Raw genomic sequence first — 17,770 nt, forward strand, 5'->3', positions numbered from 1 at the left:
GGCGCACCAGTGAAATGCGCACAGTATGAAGGAGACTGGAAATGGCAAGAAGTTGACAGCTCTTATGTCTCTTTGAAAACATCATTCGTTGGTATATATGGACCTGTGATACAGGTAAATTCTGGAGCTGAAGCGTTAAAGCTGTATTTCGACGAAACCATCATAGAAACAATTGTGTGTGAAACTAACCGTTATGCTGCAGATTGTATTCAAAAACAGACTGTTCTACAACCTTGTTCTAGGCTACGAAACTGGGTAGAGACTGACAAAGATGAGCTTTATGTGTTTTTCACACTGCAAATGTTGATGGGAATAATTCAGAAGCCACCCATAAAGTTGTATTTCAGCAAGCATCCGCTTTTGAACACGTCGATTTTTTACCAGAGTATGCAACAGGACAGGTTTGAGCTACTTTGCAGATTCCTTCATTTTGTAAACAATGAAGAACTGAATACATTTGAAGGCAATAAGAGATTGTTCAAGCTGGGTTCTGTCATTCATCATTTAAATGATACATTTAGAAATACATACAACATGGGAGAGAACATTTCTGCTGATGAATCTCTTACGCTATGGAAAGGAAGGCTGGCAATAAAAACCTATCTACCACTAAAATCAGCAAAGTTTATACAAAGTCCTATGAGATCTGTGAATCTTCCACAGGTTATTTATGACAATTTATTATTTATGCAGGAAGTTCCACAGAAACAGAAACAAAATTTCTTTCTGCAGATACCCTGAAAACCAGTCAGATTGTAATGAAGCTTGTTGAGCCTCTTTCTAACTTAAGCCATATGCTCTGAACGGACAATTATTATAACAGCGTCCTTTTGTGCCACTTTTGAAGAAAAGAGGTATGAATGTTGCTGGCACACTTCGACTGAATAGGAAGAATGTACCTGATGCCTTGAGACGTGCAAAACTCAAGAGAGGTGAACTCGTAACTCATCATTTATACGGCGTAATGGTACTGAAATGGATGGATAAAAAGCAGATGCCTTATTTCTACATTTCATAATGATGCAGTTGTTACAGCAACCAAAAGGGGCAAAGAGATAAGAAAGCCTCAGTGCATAAAAGAGTACAATAGTTTTATGGGCAGTGTAGATTTGAAGGATCAGAAACTACAACCTTTTCTCATGGAAAGGAAGAAAGGTGTAAAGTGGTATACGAAAAAGTTTAGAAGGCTGATGAATGTTGCAGTGCAGAATGCTTTTATTGCTTACAATGCTAGGGAAAAAAAACCCAAATGGAAAATTTCAGGCTTCTGCTCATAACACAACTGCTGGAAATTCACGGGAAGAATGTAACTTCACCTCAATGTGGACGACCTTCAAAAAATCCTGGCCTGAACGGCTCACACCAAGGCATTTTATTGAGAAGACAGAGAAGAAGAGTAAGCCTACAGAGAGATGTGCACAGTCTGCTGCAAGAAGACGAAGAAATGTAAGGAAACATCGTTCTGGCTCAAGGACTGTGGTGTAAGACTTTGTTTTGAAGATTGTTTCAAAATATCACTCAAAATTCTTTTGAAGTGACAATGTATGTTTTAATTGTAATAAATATGTATTGATACCAAGTCCTGAAATTTTCATAACATTTGAACAAGTAATTCCCATTCTAGAGCAATTTCACTGAAACGCTGCATTCTGGGGCCAGCCAGCCATATAAACTACCGTCAGTAGGCTAGGCACGCGCCCGGAAACTACCGGCTTGATGGGTTAACTTTCAGAGAATCCTTTCCAGTTTCAAATCTTCTCTCTGTCCCAATGATTGCTGTCAGCACATAATTAGTGCTGTGAACTTTCATCTGGGATTTTACAGCTGACAGTCAACTCTATACAACAACGGTTGCATCTCCTACTTGCCTTAATATCAGAACTGCATGAACAGTCAAATCAACAATTTTCAACATTTGTGATATTTATTTCTTTTGAGCTGAGAGTGTACTATATAAATTACAGACCTGTAGCTATAATCACTGCTTTTCTTTATCATTGGAGACCTAGAATTGTGTGAGCGTATTTGGAGTTTACAGACACATAACAATGAGGTATGAGGTTAACAGCATTCTTACAAATAATAAAAAGAAACTAATTTGGACAAAAGGGCTAACCATTTTGTAGCAACATGAGGACTAAATCTATAAAATGATACTCACTCACTGTCATATCACTTGCACTGACACACCTAGAAATGCAGAAGCACTCACTTTTGACCAATGTTTTCTTCTATAACCGCATCACCTAAAGTAGAATCCAAAGCTTCTGAGCTAAATATTGGACCTTGCTATACCTAAGGTGCCTGGTTGTGTGTAAATCATAACACAAGATATAAAAAATGGATCAAGCATTTTCAGACAAGCAAGTAACGAAATGTTTGCACCACCTGCAGCGAGTTCCAGAGCAAGAGTTTGAAGGTAAATACGTTGAAAACACAAAGAAACCAATATTGATGATTATATTCCAGATAATGTTGAATCAAGTGAAAGTGTTGGCGAGATGTTACATGAAAAACTCTTATAGCAGAAGACAAACCATCAAAATCAGCATATCATTCAGAAACAGAAGACATTTGATACAAGAGAGAATGACAGGGAGGAATGTGTAGGTGCCAGTTACTGCCGTCATTTTGTATTCACTGCGCAGAATTCAGAGGACAGGAGAGCACTGCAGATTTTGGTTCATATCTTGAATGCTCTTGTAAGACTTCAAAACCAAAATGTTTTATGAGAGCAGATTCAAGTACAATTGGAAAGAGAAACATTAACAAAATCCAGAGTTCTTTAGTGCTAAAACATATCAAAGTGTGCACAGTGACAACTCTGAAATTGCAGTTGGTGTGTTTTTCATTCTGATCTAGACTTAGTCATGGTAGTTTTGAATGCCTATAGTTTTTGAACGGAATTTGGGGGCTTATGGTAAAAAAGGGGGGGGGGGGCACAGTTATTTTGCAAATCAAAATCAAAAGAGAGAATCAGGCATTATAAAATTGTTATGCTTTGGTAACAGGGAAGAATGTTCATTAATACTAAAAACAGGCAATTCTGTTTTGATGTCAGAAGTTAGGAAACATTTAACAGGAAATTGCTGAAGAAAAATCGTAACTTATTAACAGCTCTCTTCCACTAATGCCACATAAGAATATACACAGTGCATTACAGGTAAGCCAGACAGATTTCAGGTCAAATGTTAGTTAGCTGTGGGCGGCAAAAACCAAACATCTATTCAATTTCCACACCTGTGAAAGGATGAACATAAACCAGAGAATCAAATGCGTTTTGAATACAGTGTCGCGCACTTCACAGCACTATTCCGTAGAAGCAGCAGAAGGAATGTGAAAACAACTTTCACACGTCTTTGCACCTGGCTGAAATACTGAAAAGTTCAAGAAGAAAGGTAACAATAATAGTAAGACTATATAAAGCAACACTGATTAAACAATCTATGGGTGTACTTTCGGTTCACAGGGGGCCCATGGCCTACTTACACTATGGTGACAAAAGTCATGGGACGGGAATTAACAGATTTTGAATGTGGAATGGTAGTTGAAGCTAGACACATGGAACATTCCACTTCGTGAATCATTAGGGAAGTTGATATTCTCAGATCCACAGTGTCAAGTGTGTGGTGAGAATACCAAATTCCACACATCACCTCTCACTACGGACACCGCAATGGCCAATGGCCTTCACTTAACGATCCAGAGCAGTGACATTTCTATTGAGTTGTCAGTGCTAGGAGACAAGTAACACTGCGCAAAATAACTGCAGAAATCAGTAAGGAGCTTACGACAAATGTATCCTTTAGGAGAGTGCAGCGAAATTTGGCGTTAATGGGCTTTGGCAGCAGAAGACAAACGCAAGTGCCTTTGTTGTCAATTTAAGATCATCTGCGGCACCTCTCCTAGGAAAGTGACCATATCACTCAGACCCTAATTGACGGGAAAACCTGCCCAGATGAGACCTGATTTCAGTTTGTAATAACAGATGGTAAGGTTCGAGTGCAGTGCAGATCCCATGAAGCCATGGAGAAAAGTGGGTAACAAGGCACTGCGTCTGACAGTGACTCTCCAAGGGTGTGGACTGTGTTTACATGGAATGGACTGGGTCCTCTGGTCCATGGTATGTTTGTATTCGATTGTATGACATGATCCTTGGGCAAACATCACTTGGGGACCGATAACTTGGAAGTCATGGCACATGAAGTATTAGTTTTGTGAGTACATTGCTTTCCTGTCTACTTTCTTTGGTAGGTTATGCTAACCATTAGCACTTTTACTTATGCAGCTTCCTCCTATATGCTGATATGACGTGAAGATATTACCTCCAGTGTATGAAATCGGATGTCATACAGTGAAAACACAACAAACAGCTACTGCGGATTTGAACTTTCACTCAATTTAATATAGATTATGGTCCCGTCTCAGATTTTAAATTGTTTGGTTGTCATTTGTTTTATGTACTTTGATTTTTATGGTGTGCAAGGAACTTTTTCTCTTGACAACTTTCCTACTATCTGTCTGAATCAAATGAAGTATCAGACTATTAAAATAATATTTTTGTCACAATAATTATGTCAAAACATTAATAAATATGTTTTACATTTCAGACACATATACCTGATAACCTCATTGCTGTAATTATATGAAGGAAATGTGTTAAGAAAAAAGGCCACACCTCTTATCATCAAACAATAATTATACCAGTCAACTAAAATCATCATCCACCATACTTAGACCAGACACATTTTCTTACCACACAAGCAGCTTTCAAATTGAACTTTGCTTGCATAAAAAACATGGTCACATTCTTCTTGGACTTTGGTATTTTTGGCAACACTGTGTTAAACAGTTTAGACTTCTCTACAAAATGTGGAGGTGGAATCAATTTGGCAACAGCCAATTTGTTTATACGGCGGCGTTCATCAGCATTAGCAACAACTTTCTTCCACAGTTTGAACACCAACAGATAACGTACGTACAATGTTTCATACATATTGTATGTGTGACTCCTGTTAAGTATTTTCCTGAAAAATAAGGAAGTAAGAACATTATATCAGACAGGGAAGTAAGAACATTAAATCACACAGAAGGAATTAAAACAAAATGAGAAACTGTTGAAACAACAATTAATAAATTGAGTGGAATGAAAAAGTTCTAATTTACATTGAGATAATAAGTATCTTTCAACTGAAAACTTACTAAACATGACATTCTAAGAGAAAACTCTAGGCACATAATTCTCTGCCTAATGTTTCGTCCTCCAGTGCTGGAGACATCATCAAGGCTTTAACAACACTAAACGCAGTTACAGTTGCAAACAAGCTCATCAAGTCGAACTGTTTAAATGTATTCATGCAACAATTGGTTTGTGATGTCATCAGACCTTTCTCTAAGATAAGAGAGTCAATGTGGCTTACAGAGGGGAAAGAGTGGGCACCATTTGTTTTTCACATTTTCCATGGTGAACTTAATATCAGAATATATTCCCCAATGCAAGTTCCGTAACATACACTGACATTGTCCGAGATCTCAGGCAGTGATGTGATGATGTCACAAACCGACCACTCTGCAGATTCACAAATACTTCAGCTAGCTGGGCTTGTTTGTGGCTTTAGCTGAGTCTCTGGCGATGGCCCCAACATTGGAGGAAGAAACATTAGACAGAGAATTGTAGCTTGGACCATGGCTTAATGCCCGTAAACAAATATCACCAATAATCTAAGGGTAGAGTTGACCCTATGATTACTGCGAAAAGTTTCATCAAGACAGGATAGTGCAGGGTAATCAATTGTCCATCTCCCTTTGTGTCTGACATAGTGTATAACTAGAACCCAGTCATTGATAGATTAATTCCAGCACAGTATACAAGGTGTCAGACAATTCAAGGGAATTGTTTTTGCAGAACAGGAAAGACTTGAGGCTATCAGGGTTGGCCAATATCTTAACGCAAACAAGATTTTTGTTTAAAGTAAATGACACTTTATAAAAATCTGTTAAATACTGTAATAGCGAATGCAAAATATATATGCAAATGTCTAACTACTAAAAATCTCAAACAAGTATTGAGTATTTCATCTACTCTACTACATCCATACTCACCTGTACATTCACAAATATTCACTTTAACATATTACTTGGGTTCATACTTGTCCCATTTCAATTGCTTTTCCTAGGTTCTACAGTGTGGTGTTTTACTGCTTATTTTATGAGAAATTTAAGTGACAAGCAAGAGCAATATCCCTAAGTTTGAAAACAATGGAAGTTTGGCATTTAATGTTGACACCAAAGCCATTCCATAATGGCGTTGGTGTCAACATTAAATGCCAAACTTCCATTGTTTTCAAACTTGAGGGTAAAACCTTGGTTTGAACTTGAAAATTGAAGCCAAATAACTAAGAGCCTTATTTGAGGAACCATCCCAGCATTTGCCACAATTGATTTAAGGAAATAATGGAAAAGCTAACTTTGGCAGGTGCTAAATTCCAACTTCACTTGAATGATGATGCACTGTCTAATGCCATTTGCAGATACCACACCACCACTTCACCTCACTCAGTTTCTTAAGTCTAGGGAATGAGTGTAACAATTTCCACGCTTTCAAAGGTAACTCCTAACTTAATATAAAGCAAAAAGCTTTCTATAACATCAATATAATATACAGTCAGAAAATTTGCTATTAACATAAAATAAAACTTAAAATGAACATGAATAAGTAAAACATTACAAAATTACCTAGGGTAAGGAAAAATTTTAAGTTGCGAGATATCACATTTCTTTTACTTCCATGTTAATCAGAAGTACAAAACAAAAGCACTATTAATATGAAAGAAAAGGACAAATGCAGAAAATACGAGAGCTGTTCAAAAAAGGCTGAGACTAGATTTTTTTATGTTTATTGGTAAATTTCAAGGTTTACATGATCTTTTTCAAAGTACTCCCCTCCTACCTGACTGCAATTTGTACAGCACCTCAGTCCTTGAACACATGGTGCAGGCCATTCTTTGCCAGGTCCTGGAGAATTGCCTCACTTTTCTTGAGCACTGCTTCCAAGTTCTCAAACTTTATGTCCCAAAGCTCTCTCTCTCTCTCTCTCTCTCTCTCTCTCTCTCTCTCTCCCCCCCCCCCTTTTTTTTGTGGGGTGGGGAGGCGCAAGGTGCAACATCAGGGCTACAAGGTGAATGCAGTATACAAGTAATACTGAACTGAGTCAGAGACAGTACGGCTTGATTTGTGACACGAGGATGCGCATTGTCATGACGAAGTCACCACCCAGTCCGAAAAAGTTCTGTCATTTCCTTGCAATATGCTTCCTCTGTTTAGACAATACTGATGTTAAGTATGCCACTGTAACAGTAATGTGACTGGGAACTGCATGCTGGTAAATTATTCCATGACAATAAAAAAAAATGTGATCACCATCACTTTTCTTGCAGATGCAACAACTTTCACCTTTTTTGGTGCTAGAGAACCTAGTGACTTCGAAACTGTGCTGCCTCTCTTTCCTAGGATTATAATGATGCAGCTATGACTCACCACAAATGATAATTTCAGAAACGCATACCTGCTGTCAGTGAAGAGACACAGCATCTCACTGCTTGTATCCATTCAAACAGCCTTTTGCTCAGGAGTCAACAAACGTGGCACCTGACAGGCACAAATGTGTGTCATGTGGGGATGATCATGCACAATCGCAAAGACACTGCCATAGTAAATTCTCAACACTTCACTGAAGTTATGTAATGTTATCCATTAATCTTCATTGACAGTCACAGCAGCTGTGTTGACTGACTTCAGACACAGCAGGAGCTGAAACATGAAGCCCATCTTCCTTACCACAAAATTGGCCTTCTGTGAAGTCCACAAAGCACCTTAACACTTTTGGCCAAGGTAGTGTATCTTCACTAAACACTTGCTGCAATCTTTCTCAAGTTTCAGTGGCTGTATCATTGAAACGAACACAGAATCTTAAAGCATTGTATTTTTCCTCTCACATCGCCTCAGTTGTTTGGAATGTGGAATGCAATGAGAGTCTACATCATAGATCATTACTACCAACCCATCGATATGAGAGTACTGCTGCCCGGAGAGTAAACACAAATACAGGTAGGAAACTATCACAGAAGCTACATGAAAAGATCAACCTCAGTCTTTGTTAATCAGCCCTTGTATTTCTGACAGATTGTAGCGATGCAAGGGATACCAAATGTTGTAAGAGTCAGTACATTACTCAACAGATATTATTTTTCAGCACAGGTATTTTGTTCATACCAACTAACTGTCGATTCATGACGTCATCGTCCAGACACGAGTTGACTGTAATCTGAATCCATTTTAGCAAACTAATAATTTCTCAATACAAGTTTTTGAAGTTTATACAGATTCGGAAATGTTTGGTTAGTAATTACATGCCATAATTTATTTGTTTAATATAAAGGTGTTTTGAATTTTGTACGCATAAAAAAAGGGTGAATTTATGTGCAGCTTTTACTCTGAGACGAGTTATCAATTAAGAGTGCTAAAAGTGTGCATGTATAGTTCACTGATCTATGTGGTGAATTTTATTTTGTGATCTTGACCCGAATGGAGAGTAAATCCAGTTTCATTTAAACTTTACGTGAGAGAGAGACATCACGTTATGACAAAAGAGTAGTTTAGCCCATTAGGGAAAACTGAAACCTGCGTGCTCTATGTGAAATACGTTACACGCCAGTGCGTGTTCGAGCTGTCCAGTAAATCAAGTACAATAGTTGCAAATGCGTTTGGACTTAATGCACAAAGTTGGACATTAATTTTGAGACAATTGTTGATTTGGACAAAAAAATGAACCAAAGTTTATTCAAAATATTGAGGTCCAGTTTTTTTGAGACACGCATCACCTTGTTGCTTACATTGCCTAGCAACACTGTAAAGCATCTTAATTAATTCATTAGAATGATTTGCAACGTAGTAAGGCCCATTACACACACAAAATGTTACACGAAGTTTGCTGACCGCTTAAGGGTATGAGAGTGTTTTCTTTCCATAAATGCGAATAAACCAGCAGTTTCAAAAGTTAAATTGTTAACTGTTGTGTAACTTCATTGATTGTCCTACACCACTATGGAACTTGTTGAATCGTGTCTCTTCACAAGAGATCTCAAGAAGCCAGGATAAACAAGGAGAAGAAAAAGACTAAAGAAGAGGCAACGGTATAATATGTCGAGCAACTACTTACAGCCCAATGAACCAAAAATGATGTCAAAAATCTCGAACTTTATGGATAAAATTAAATTCCACATTCACAATGGGAAACAAAAAGTAACTAGTACAGAACAAACTCTAATCTTACAAAGATGGGGAAAGAAACTTGACCTTGTTTAAGAAGCTCTTCTGGTATGTAGCTCAAGTGATTTACAGGAATCATAACAGTGGAAAGAGATTTTAGTTCCAACCTCTCATGTAGGATTTCAGTGAGCAAACCACTGTGCCCCTTTACGCAATTAAAGTTTACAGTGCAGTGATTTCACGTTACGTGAGGTTTTACATGCTACCCTTCAGCGAATGATACATGTTTTGTCGTGGTGTAAATGGATTACACAATCAGAATCAGATTTTCACTCTGCAGCGGAGTGTGCGCTGATATGATACTTCCTGGCAGATTAAAACTGTGTGCCGAACCGAGACTCGAACTCGGGACCTTTGTCTTTCGCAGGCAAGTGCTCTACCTCATCTCCTACCTTCCAAACTTCAGGTACTGGCAGAAGTAAAGCTGTGAGGACGGGGTGTGAGTCGTGCTTGGGTAGCTCAGATGATACAGCACTTGCCGGCGAAAGACAAAGGTTCCGAGTTCGAGTCTCGGTCCGGCACACGGATTACACAATGTTTGCATGGTATGTGTGGTAAGTTTCACAGTGGACCGTTAAGAGCATGAGACAGCTGCATAATAAGTATCAAAGCACAGGACTATAGAGAGATGTTGAACGAAATTTGTTTGGCTGTCAAGAGTGCAATGCGTGAAGCCTTCAATGACTACCACAGCAGAATACTGTCAAATGATCTTCCACAAAACCCAAAGAAATTCTGGCCATATGTAAAGGCTTTTAGAGGCATCAAAGTTAGTGTATAGTCTCTTGAGAATGAGAAAGCAACTGAAACTCAGTAGTGAAGAAAATGCTGAAACGCTGAAATCTGTTTCGAAACATTCCTTTACAAAGGAAAAACCATGAGAAACACACCAATTTAATCCTCTTACCACTGAAACAATGAGTGAAATCAGTATTAGTATCAATGGTGTTGAGGCATAGCTGAAGTCATTAAATTGAACAAAGCTCCAAGACCTGATGGGATCCTCCTCAGGTTCTTAACTATAATCTGATGGAGATCCTTTGAACACAGAACCATGCCCAGTAGTTGGAAGAAAGCACAGGTAACAACCATCAACAAGAAGTGTAGTAGAAGTGATCGACAAAACTACTGTCCAACATCTTTGTCACCAATTTGTTGTAGAATGTTAGAATATACTCTGAGGTATCTTGAACAAATGACCTCCCCTTCATGCCAACCAGCATGGATTCAGAAAACATTGATGTGAAACCCAACTCGTACTTTTCTCACATGACATACTAAAAGCTTTGGATCAAGGCAGTCAGATATATGCAGTATTTCTTGATTTGTGAAAAGCATTTGACACACTGCCAAACCTATGCTTACTGTCAAAGGTACGATCATATAGTGTACCAAGTCAAACTTGTGACTGGACTAGAGACTTTTTGGTAGAGAACGCAGGATGTTATCTTGGATGGAGAGTCATAATCAGGTACTGAAGTAACTTCGGGTGTGCACTTGGGAAGTCTGTCGGGACCCTTGCTGTTCATGTTAATGACCTTGCAGACAAAATTAACACCACTTCAGATTTTTCACACATGATGCTGCTATATACAATGAAGTACCATCTGAAACAAGCAGCACAAATATTTAGTCAGATCTTGATAAGATTTAAAAGCATGGTAAAGATCAGCAACTTGCTTTAAATGTTCAGAAATGTAAAAGTGTGCACCTCACTAATTAAAACAACTTATTTACCCAAGTTGCTACTCACAATACAGCGGAGTTGCTTTGGCTAGAAAGACCTTCGCAAAAATAGACGACACGCACACGCACACGCGCACACACACACACACACACACACACACACACACACACACACTCTTCTGCAGTCTCAGGCAACTGAAACCACACTGCGAGCAGCAGCACAAGTGCATGATAGGAGTGGTGACTGGGTTGGGGTAAGCAGGAGGCTGGGGTGGGGAGGGGGTGGGGTAGTAGGGTAGGGGTGGCGAACAGTCAAGTGCTGCAGGTTAGACGGAGAGCAGGGGAGAGGTGGGGACGGGGTGGTATAGCGGAAAAGGACAGAAGTAAAGACTGAGTGTGATGGTGGAATGGTGGCTGTATAGTACTGGAATGGGAACAGGGAAGGGAATGGATGGGTGAGGACAGTGACTAATGAAGGTTGAGGCCAGGAGGGTTACGGGAACGTAGGAGGTATGGCAGGCTAAGTTCCCACCTGCGCTATTCAGAAAAGCTGGTGTTGGCGGGAAAGATCCATATGGTACAGGCTGTGAAGCAGTCACTGAAATGAAGGGTGTTGTGTTTGGCAGCAGGGTGGTCCACTTGTGGGATGGATGAGAAAGATAGTGGACAGGGCATTTATCATTTCAGGGCACGACGAGAGGTAGTCGAAGAACTGGCAGAGAATGTAATTCAGTTGCTCCAGTCCTGGATGGTACTGAGATACGAGGGGAATGCTCCTCTGTGGACCCAGACTTCTTGGTATGGAACGGGTGTCAGCTGTCGAAGTGGAGGTTTAGCTGGTAGCTAGTAGGTCTCCCACCCCCTCCGAAAGTCCCACCATTCAGCCACAGAGGAGCATTCCCTCATAACTCAGTGCCACCCAGGACTGGAACAACTGAATTACAGTCTCTGCCAGGGTTTCAACTACCTCTTCTCATGCCCTCATATGGGAAATTTCCTTCCCACTATCCTTCCCACCACTCCAACAGTGGTATTCTGCTATCCACGGAACATAGACAATATACTCGTCCATCCCTATACAACCCCTTCTTCCAATCCCTTACTCATGGCTTATATCCCAATAATACACCTAGATGCAAGACCTGTCCCATACATCCTCCCACCACCAACTACTCCAGTCTGGTCACAAACATCACCTATATCAACAAAGGCAGGGCTACCTGTGAAACAAATCATGTGATCTACAAGCTAAGCTTGAACCACTGTGCTGCATTCTGTGAGGGCATGACAACCAACAAGCTGTCTGTCTGCATGAATGGCCACCAGCAAACTGTGGCCACAAAACAAGTGGACCACCCTTTTGCTGAGCACGCTGCCAAACATGACACCCTTCATTTCAACAATTGCTTCACAGCCTGTGCCATACAGATCCTTCTCACCAACACCAACATTTCTCAATTGCGCAGGTGGGAACTTTCTCTACAATACATCCTATGTTCCCGTAGCCCTCCTCACCTCAACCTTCATTAGTTACTGTCCTCACCCACCCAGTCCCTCCTCTGTTCCCATTCCAGCACTATGCAACTCTCATTCCACCATTGCACCCAATGTTCTTACTTCTCTCCTTTTCCACTACAGCCTACCCCCCTTCCCGCCTCTCCACTGTGCCTCTGTCACCGCTATCCTACTAACACTACCACTAAGCCTCCCCCTTACCCCCAATCAGTCACCCCTCCCATCATGCAGTAGTGCTACTGCTCACAGTGTTTCAGTTGCCTGAGACTCCAGGTGTGTGTGTGTGTGTGTGTGTGTGTGTGTGTATTTTTGACAAAGGCCTTAGTAGCCAAAAGCTTTATATATAACAGTCTTTTTGATGTGCTATCTGTGACGCAGCATCTCCACTATATGGTGAGCAGCAACTTTCCTTTTCATAATACTGTTACACCCCATCCCAGATTTTCCCTTGTTTGGTTTTTACATGATTGCTTTTCTTTGATCCTAACCCTGTGCAGTTTTCCTTTGTTGCTATTTTATAATGCACCATTATACTTAATGTCTGTCCTTGTTTCTTTTCTTTCCTAGGTTTCTCTTGTTGCCTTACAAACCGCACTGCACACCACACTGTCAACCTCTCAGCCGTGCACAACGGAAGGCTACAAGACCACGTTGATTGATGGTGCAGCCACTTATGTCCCCCATTACTCCCGCTAATTCGGGTGGTCCATTGATCTTGACCGGGCCAAATATCTCACGAAATAAGCGTCAAACGAAAAAACTACAAAGAACGAAACTTATCTAGCTTGAAAGGGGAAAGCAGATGGCGCTATGGTTGGCCCGCTAGATGGCACTGCCATAGCTCAAACGGATATCAACTGCGTTTTTTAAAATAGGAATCCCCATTTTTATTACATATTCGTGTAGTGTGTAAAGAAATATGAATGTTTTAGTTGGACCACTTTTTTCGTTTTGTGATAGATGGTGCTGTAATAGTCGCACACATATGGCTCAATTTTAGATGAACAGTTGGGAAAAGGTAGGTTTTTTAAATTAAAATACAGAATGGGGGTACATTTGAACATTTTATTTCGGTTGTTCCAATGCGATACATGTAAGGTGCCTTTGTGAACTTATCATTTCTGAGAACGCATGCTGTTACAGCGTGATTACCTGTAAATACCACATTAATGCAATAAATGCTCAAAATGATGTCTGTCAACCTCAATGCATTTGGCAATATGTGTAACGACATTCCTCTCAACAGCGAGTAGTTCACCTTCTGTAATGTTCGCACATGCATTGACAATGCGCTGACGCATTTTGTAAGGTGTTGTCCGTGGATCACAATAGCAAATATCCTTCAACTTTCCCCACAGAAAGAAATCCGGGGACGTCAGATCCGGTGAATGTGCGGGCCATGGTATGGTGCTTCGACGACCAATCCACCTGTCATGAAATATGCTATTCAATACCACTTCAACCACACGCGAGCTATGTGCCGGACATCCATCATGTTGGAAGTAAATCGCCATTCTGTCATGCAATAAAACATTTTGTATGAACACCAGTAGAACAATATGTAGGAAATCGGAATACATTGCACCATTTAGATTGCCATCGATAAAATGGGGGCCAATTATCCTTCCTCCCATAATGCCGCACCGTACATTAACCCACCAGGGTCGCTGATGTTCCACTTGTCGCAGCCTTCGTGGATTTTCCTTTGCCAATAGTGAATATTATGCTCGTTTACGTTACCGCTCTTGGTGAATGACGCTTCGTCACTAAATAGAACGTGTGCAAAAAATCTGTAATCGTCCAGAAATTTCTCTTGTGCCCAGTGGCAGAACTGTACACGAAGTTCAAAGTCGTTGCCATGCAATTCCTGGTGCATAGAAATATGGTACGGGTGCAATCGATGTTGATGTAGCATTCTCAACACAAACATTTTTGAGATTCCTCCCCTTCTACATAAAAGATACCAATCACATCCTCCAACTCTCCTTTACCATGCGGTGCCCTGCTCATCACTACTGATGCCACCTCCCTTTACACTAACATCCCTAATACCCATGACCTTACCGCTATTGAACAATATCTTTCCCAATGCCCGACAGATGCCAAACCAACAACCTCATTCCTAGTAGCCATAACCAACTATATTCTCACCCACAGTTACTTCTCCTTTGAAGGAACTTACCTATAAACAAATCTGGAGTACGGCTATGGGCACCCGCATGGCACCATCCTATGCCACCTAGAGGAATCCTAAGCCCCTCACCTAGTTCATATTCATTGATGGCATCTTTGCGATCTGGATGCAGGGTGAGGATACCCTATTTACGTTCCTCCAGACCCTCAAGAACTTTTCTCCCATTTGCTTCAACTGGTCCTACTCAACCCAACAAGCCACCTCCCAGATGTTGACCTCCACCTCAAAGATAGTTACATCAGTATCTCCATCCATATCTAACCTACTAACCACCAGCAGTACCTCTACTCTAACAGGTGCCACCCGTTCCATTCCAAGAAGTCCCTTCTACACAGCCTAGCCACCCATAATCGTCTCATCTACAGTGACAAGCCGTCCCTCTTGAAATATACAGAGTGTCTCACTGAAGCCTCCACAGACCGTAATTATCTTCTCAACCTTGTACACTAACAAATCACCTCTTCCTTATCTTTCCAGACTTCCAGAACCTCCCGAAGTCTCACCATCCGGCCACAGAGGAGCACTCCCCTTGTAACACAGTACCACTCAGGACTGGAGCAACCGAATTACATTTTTCGTCAGTGTTTCGACTACCTCTTGTCGTGCCCTGAAATGAAGAATGTCCTTCCCACTATCCTGCTCATCCCTCCAACAGTGGTATTTCGCCTTTGACTGAACCTACACAATATGCTCGTCCATCCCTACAGAACTCCTGCTCCCACCCCCTTACCTCATGGCCCATACTCCTGTAATACACCTAGATGCAAGACCTGTCCCATACATCCTCCCACCACCACCTATTACAGTCTGGTCACAAAAATCACTTATCCCATCCAAGACAGGGCTGCCTGTGAAACAAATCGTGATCTACAAGCTAAGTTGCATCCACTGTGCTGCATTCTATGTGGGTATGGCAACCAATAAGCTGTCTGTCTGCATGAATTGCCACTGACAAACGGTGGCCAAGAAACAAGTAGACCACCCTGTTGCTGAGCATGCTGCTAAACATGACGTCCTATATTTCCATGACTGCTTCACAGACTGTTCCATAAGGATCCTTCCCATCAACACTAGCATTTCTGAATTGCGCAGGTGGAACTTTCCCTGCAATACATCCTACATTCCCATAACCCTCCTAGCCTCAACCCTCCGTTAGTCACTGGCCTCACCCATCCAGCCCCCTTCCCTGTTCAGCACTATACAGCCCTCATTCCACCATTGTACTCAAGTCTTTTTACTTCTCCCCTTTTCCACTACACCCCGACCCCCTCCCCATCTCCTCCCTGCCCTCTGTCTAACCTGCAGCACTTCACTGTCTGGCACCCCTACTCTTCTATCCCTCCTCCTCCTCCCTGCCCCAGACTCCTCCTTAACCCCACCCAGTTACCACTCCCATCATGCACTGGTGCTGCTGCTCGCAGTAAAGCTTCAGTTGCCTGAGACTGTAGATGAGTGTGTGTGTGTGTGTGGGGGGGGGGGGGGAGGTTATTTTTGACAAAGGCCTTACTGGCCAAAAGCTTTACTTGTGACAGTCTTTTTGTTGTGTCTATCTGCAACTCAGCATCTCTGGTATATGGTGAATAACAACTTTCCTTTTCAATATTGTTACGTTCCACCCTGTTACATTCCACCCTTGATTTTGCATAGTTTGATTTGTACTTACCCGAGTGTAAGATGATACCCTCTTTTTTTAAGAGGCTCCATGAGGAAGATTTTTTTTTTTTTTAATTTATTCTGTCCAACCGAAATTAAAAACTTTCATTCGCATATGGTACCCGCCTAACAAGTTATATTACACCTATTCCAAGCTATGTCATTTATTCATTGACTACATTTTGATAATATACGGAGAAATAAAATCAACATAAAGGAATTGTTAACACTGATTTTTATCTCCACTGTCTATTTTGCAGCAGCTGACTAACACCCAATAGAATGACCTTGCCCCTTATCATCCCAGTCATAACTAATAGTGAGTGCCGACAACACTGCTGCATGAAATACGCCACTCACCCCATCTAGATTTTTAGCATTTCCCACAGAAATGCATGCTATTATTGGGTGCTTGTCTAGTTTTAAAGTCAATTTTATTCTGAGTTCAAATGGATTCAGGCAAATTGCAGTTTACATGATAGATGCCCATAAAAAGCCAAAGTATGCTGAGCCGCGATAGGCACAATAAAAAGATTCACACAATCTTTTTACTGTGCCTATCGTGGCTCAGCATCTATGCTATATGGTGAGTAGCAACTTTCCTTCTCTCGTATTGTTACATTCCATCCTGGATTTTCCATTGTTGGAAAGTATGCAGTATAAATTCTTTTTGTTTGCAGCACCATGAAGTTTGCGGTATGCTCACCTCTTGCCTCCCCTCCCCTAACTCATCGTAGTTCCCCCTCCAGCCCTTCCGTAGTGATTTGCTTGAGCAATAATGAAACATAGATGGCAATGTCTTCTACAGTGTGGGTCATATGCAACAGCAGCAACTAATTCATAAATAAAAGATCGCAATCACGATTCAGTCCAGTTCTCAAACTTTTGCTCATGCCACTATACAGTGATGCCTGTTAGTGCTGCCTCCACAATGGGTCTTTACACTTGAAATTATTTTAGCGATAACAATTGCTGTCAGTTTAACATGATTCATTTCATTTGTTAGACATTTAATTCTGGACTGACTTTCCTTCTTGTTTCATTTTACTGTCACTATCTTGTTCTAAAACTGATTAAAAGTTAGTGACATGAACAGCCACCAAATTTCTCTTTTGCAATCTGCTTAATAAATTATTACAGTTTCTCACAACCAAACAGAATACCAAGTTGAGTTCAGAATGAAGTAATGGGTTTTGAAAGAAGTTGAATGTTACCTTTACTCAAAAAGCCACATAAATGTATGTAGGGCCTATACAGTATGCAAGCAGGTATGAGAACTTATTTGCAAACCTGGTGAAATACAACAAAAGGTTATATGCCGATAGAATTCAATGCTGTTTCCTCCTGTGTCTCACAAAATTGTCAATTTTTTAAGCAGAGCATTAGATTGTTGCA

General features: G+C 40.8%; 1 protein-coding gene across 1 annotated transcript in view; it reads right to left on the reverse strand.

Moving 5' to 3' along the window:
* The window catches only part of LOC126187333 (uncharacterized), a 200,934-nt gene that overhangs the window by 22,874 nt on the left and 160,290 nt on the right, over positions 1-17,770 (reverse strand). The window contains exon 8 of the mRNA XM_049928355.1: positions 4,757-5,027. Coding sequence (XP_049784312.1) covers positions 4,757-5,027 — 271 coding nt within the window. The remainder of the gene's footprint in view (positions 1-4,756; positions 5,028-17,770) is intronic.

Source organism: Schistocerca cancellata, chromosome 5 (genome assembly GCF_023864275.1).
Source record: "Schistocerca cancellata isolate TAMUIC-IGC-003103 chromosome 5, iqSchCanc2.1, whole genome shotgun sequence".
NCBI lineage: Eukaryota > Metazoa > Arthropoda > Insecta > Orthoptera > Acrididae > Schistocerca > Schistocerca cancellata.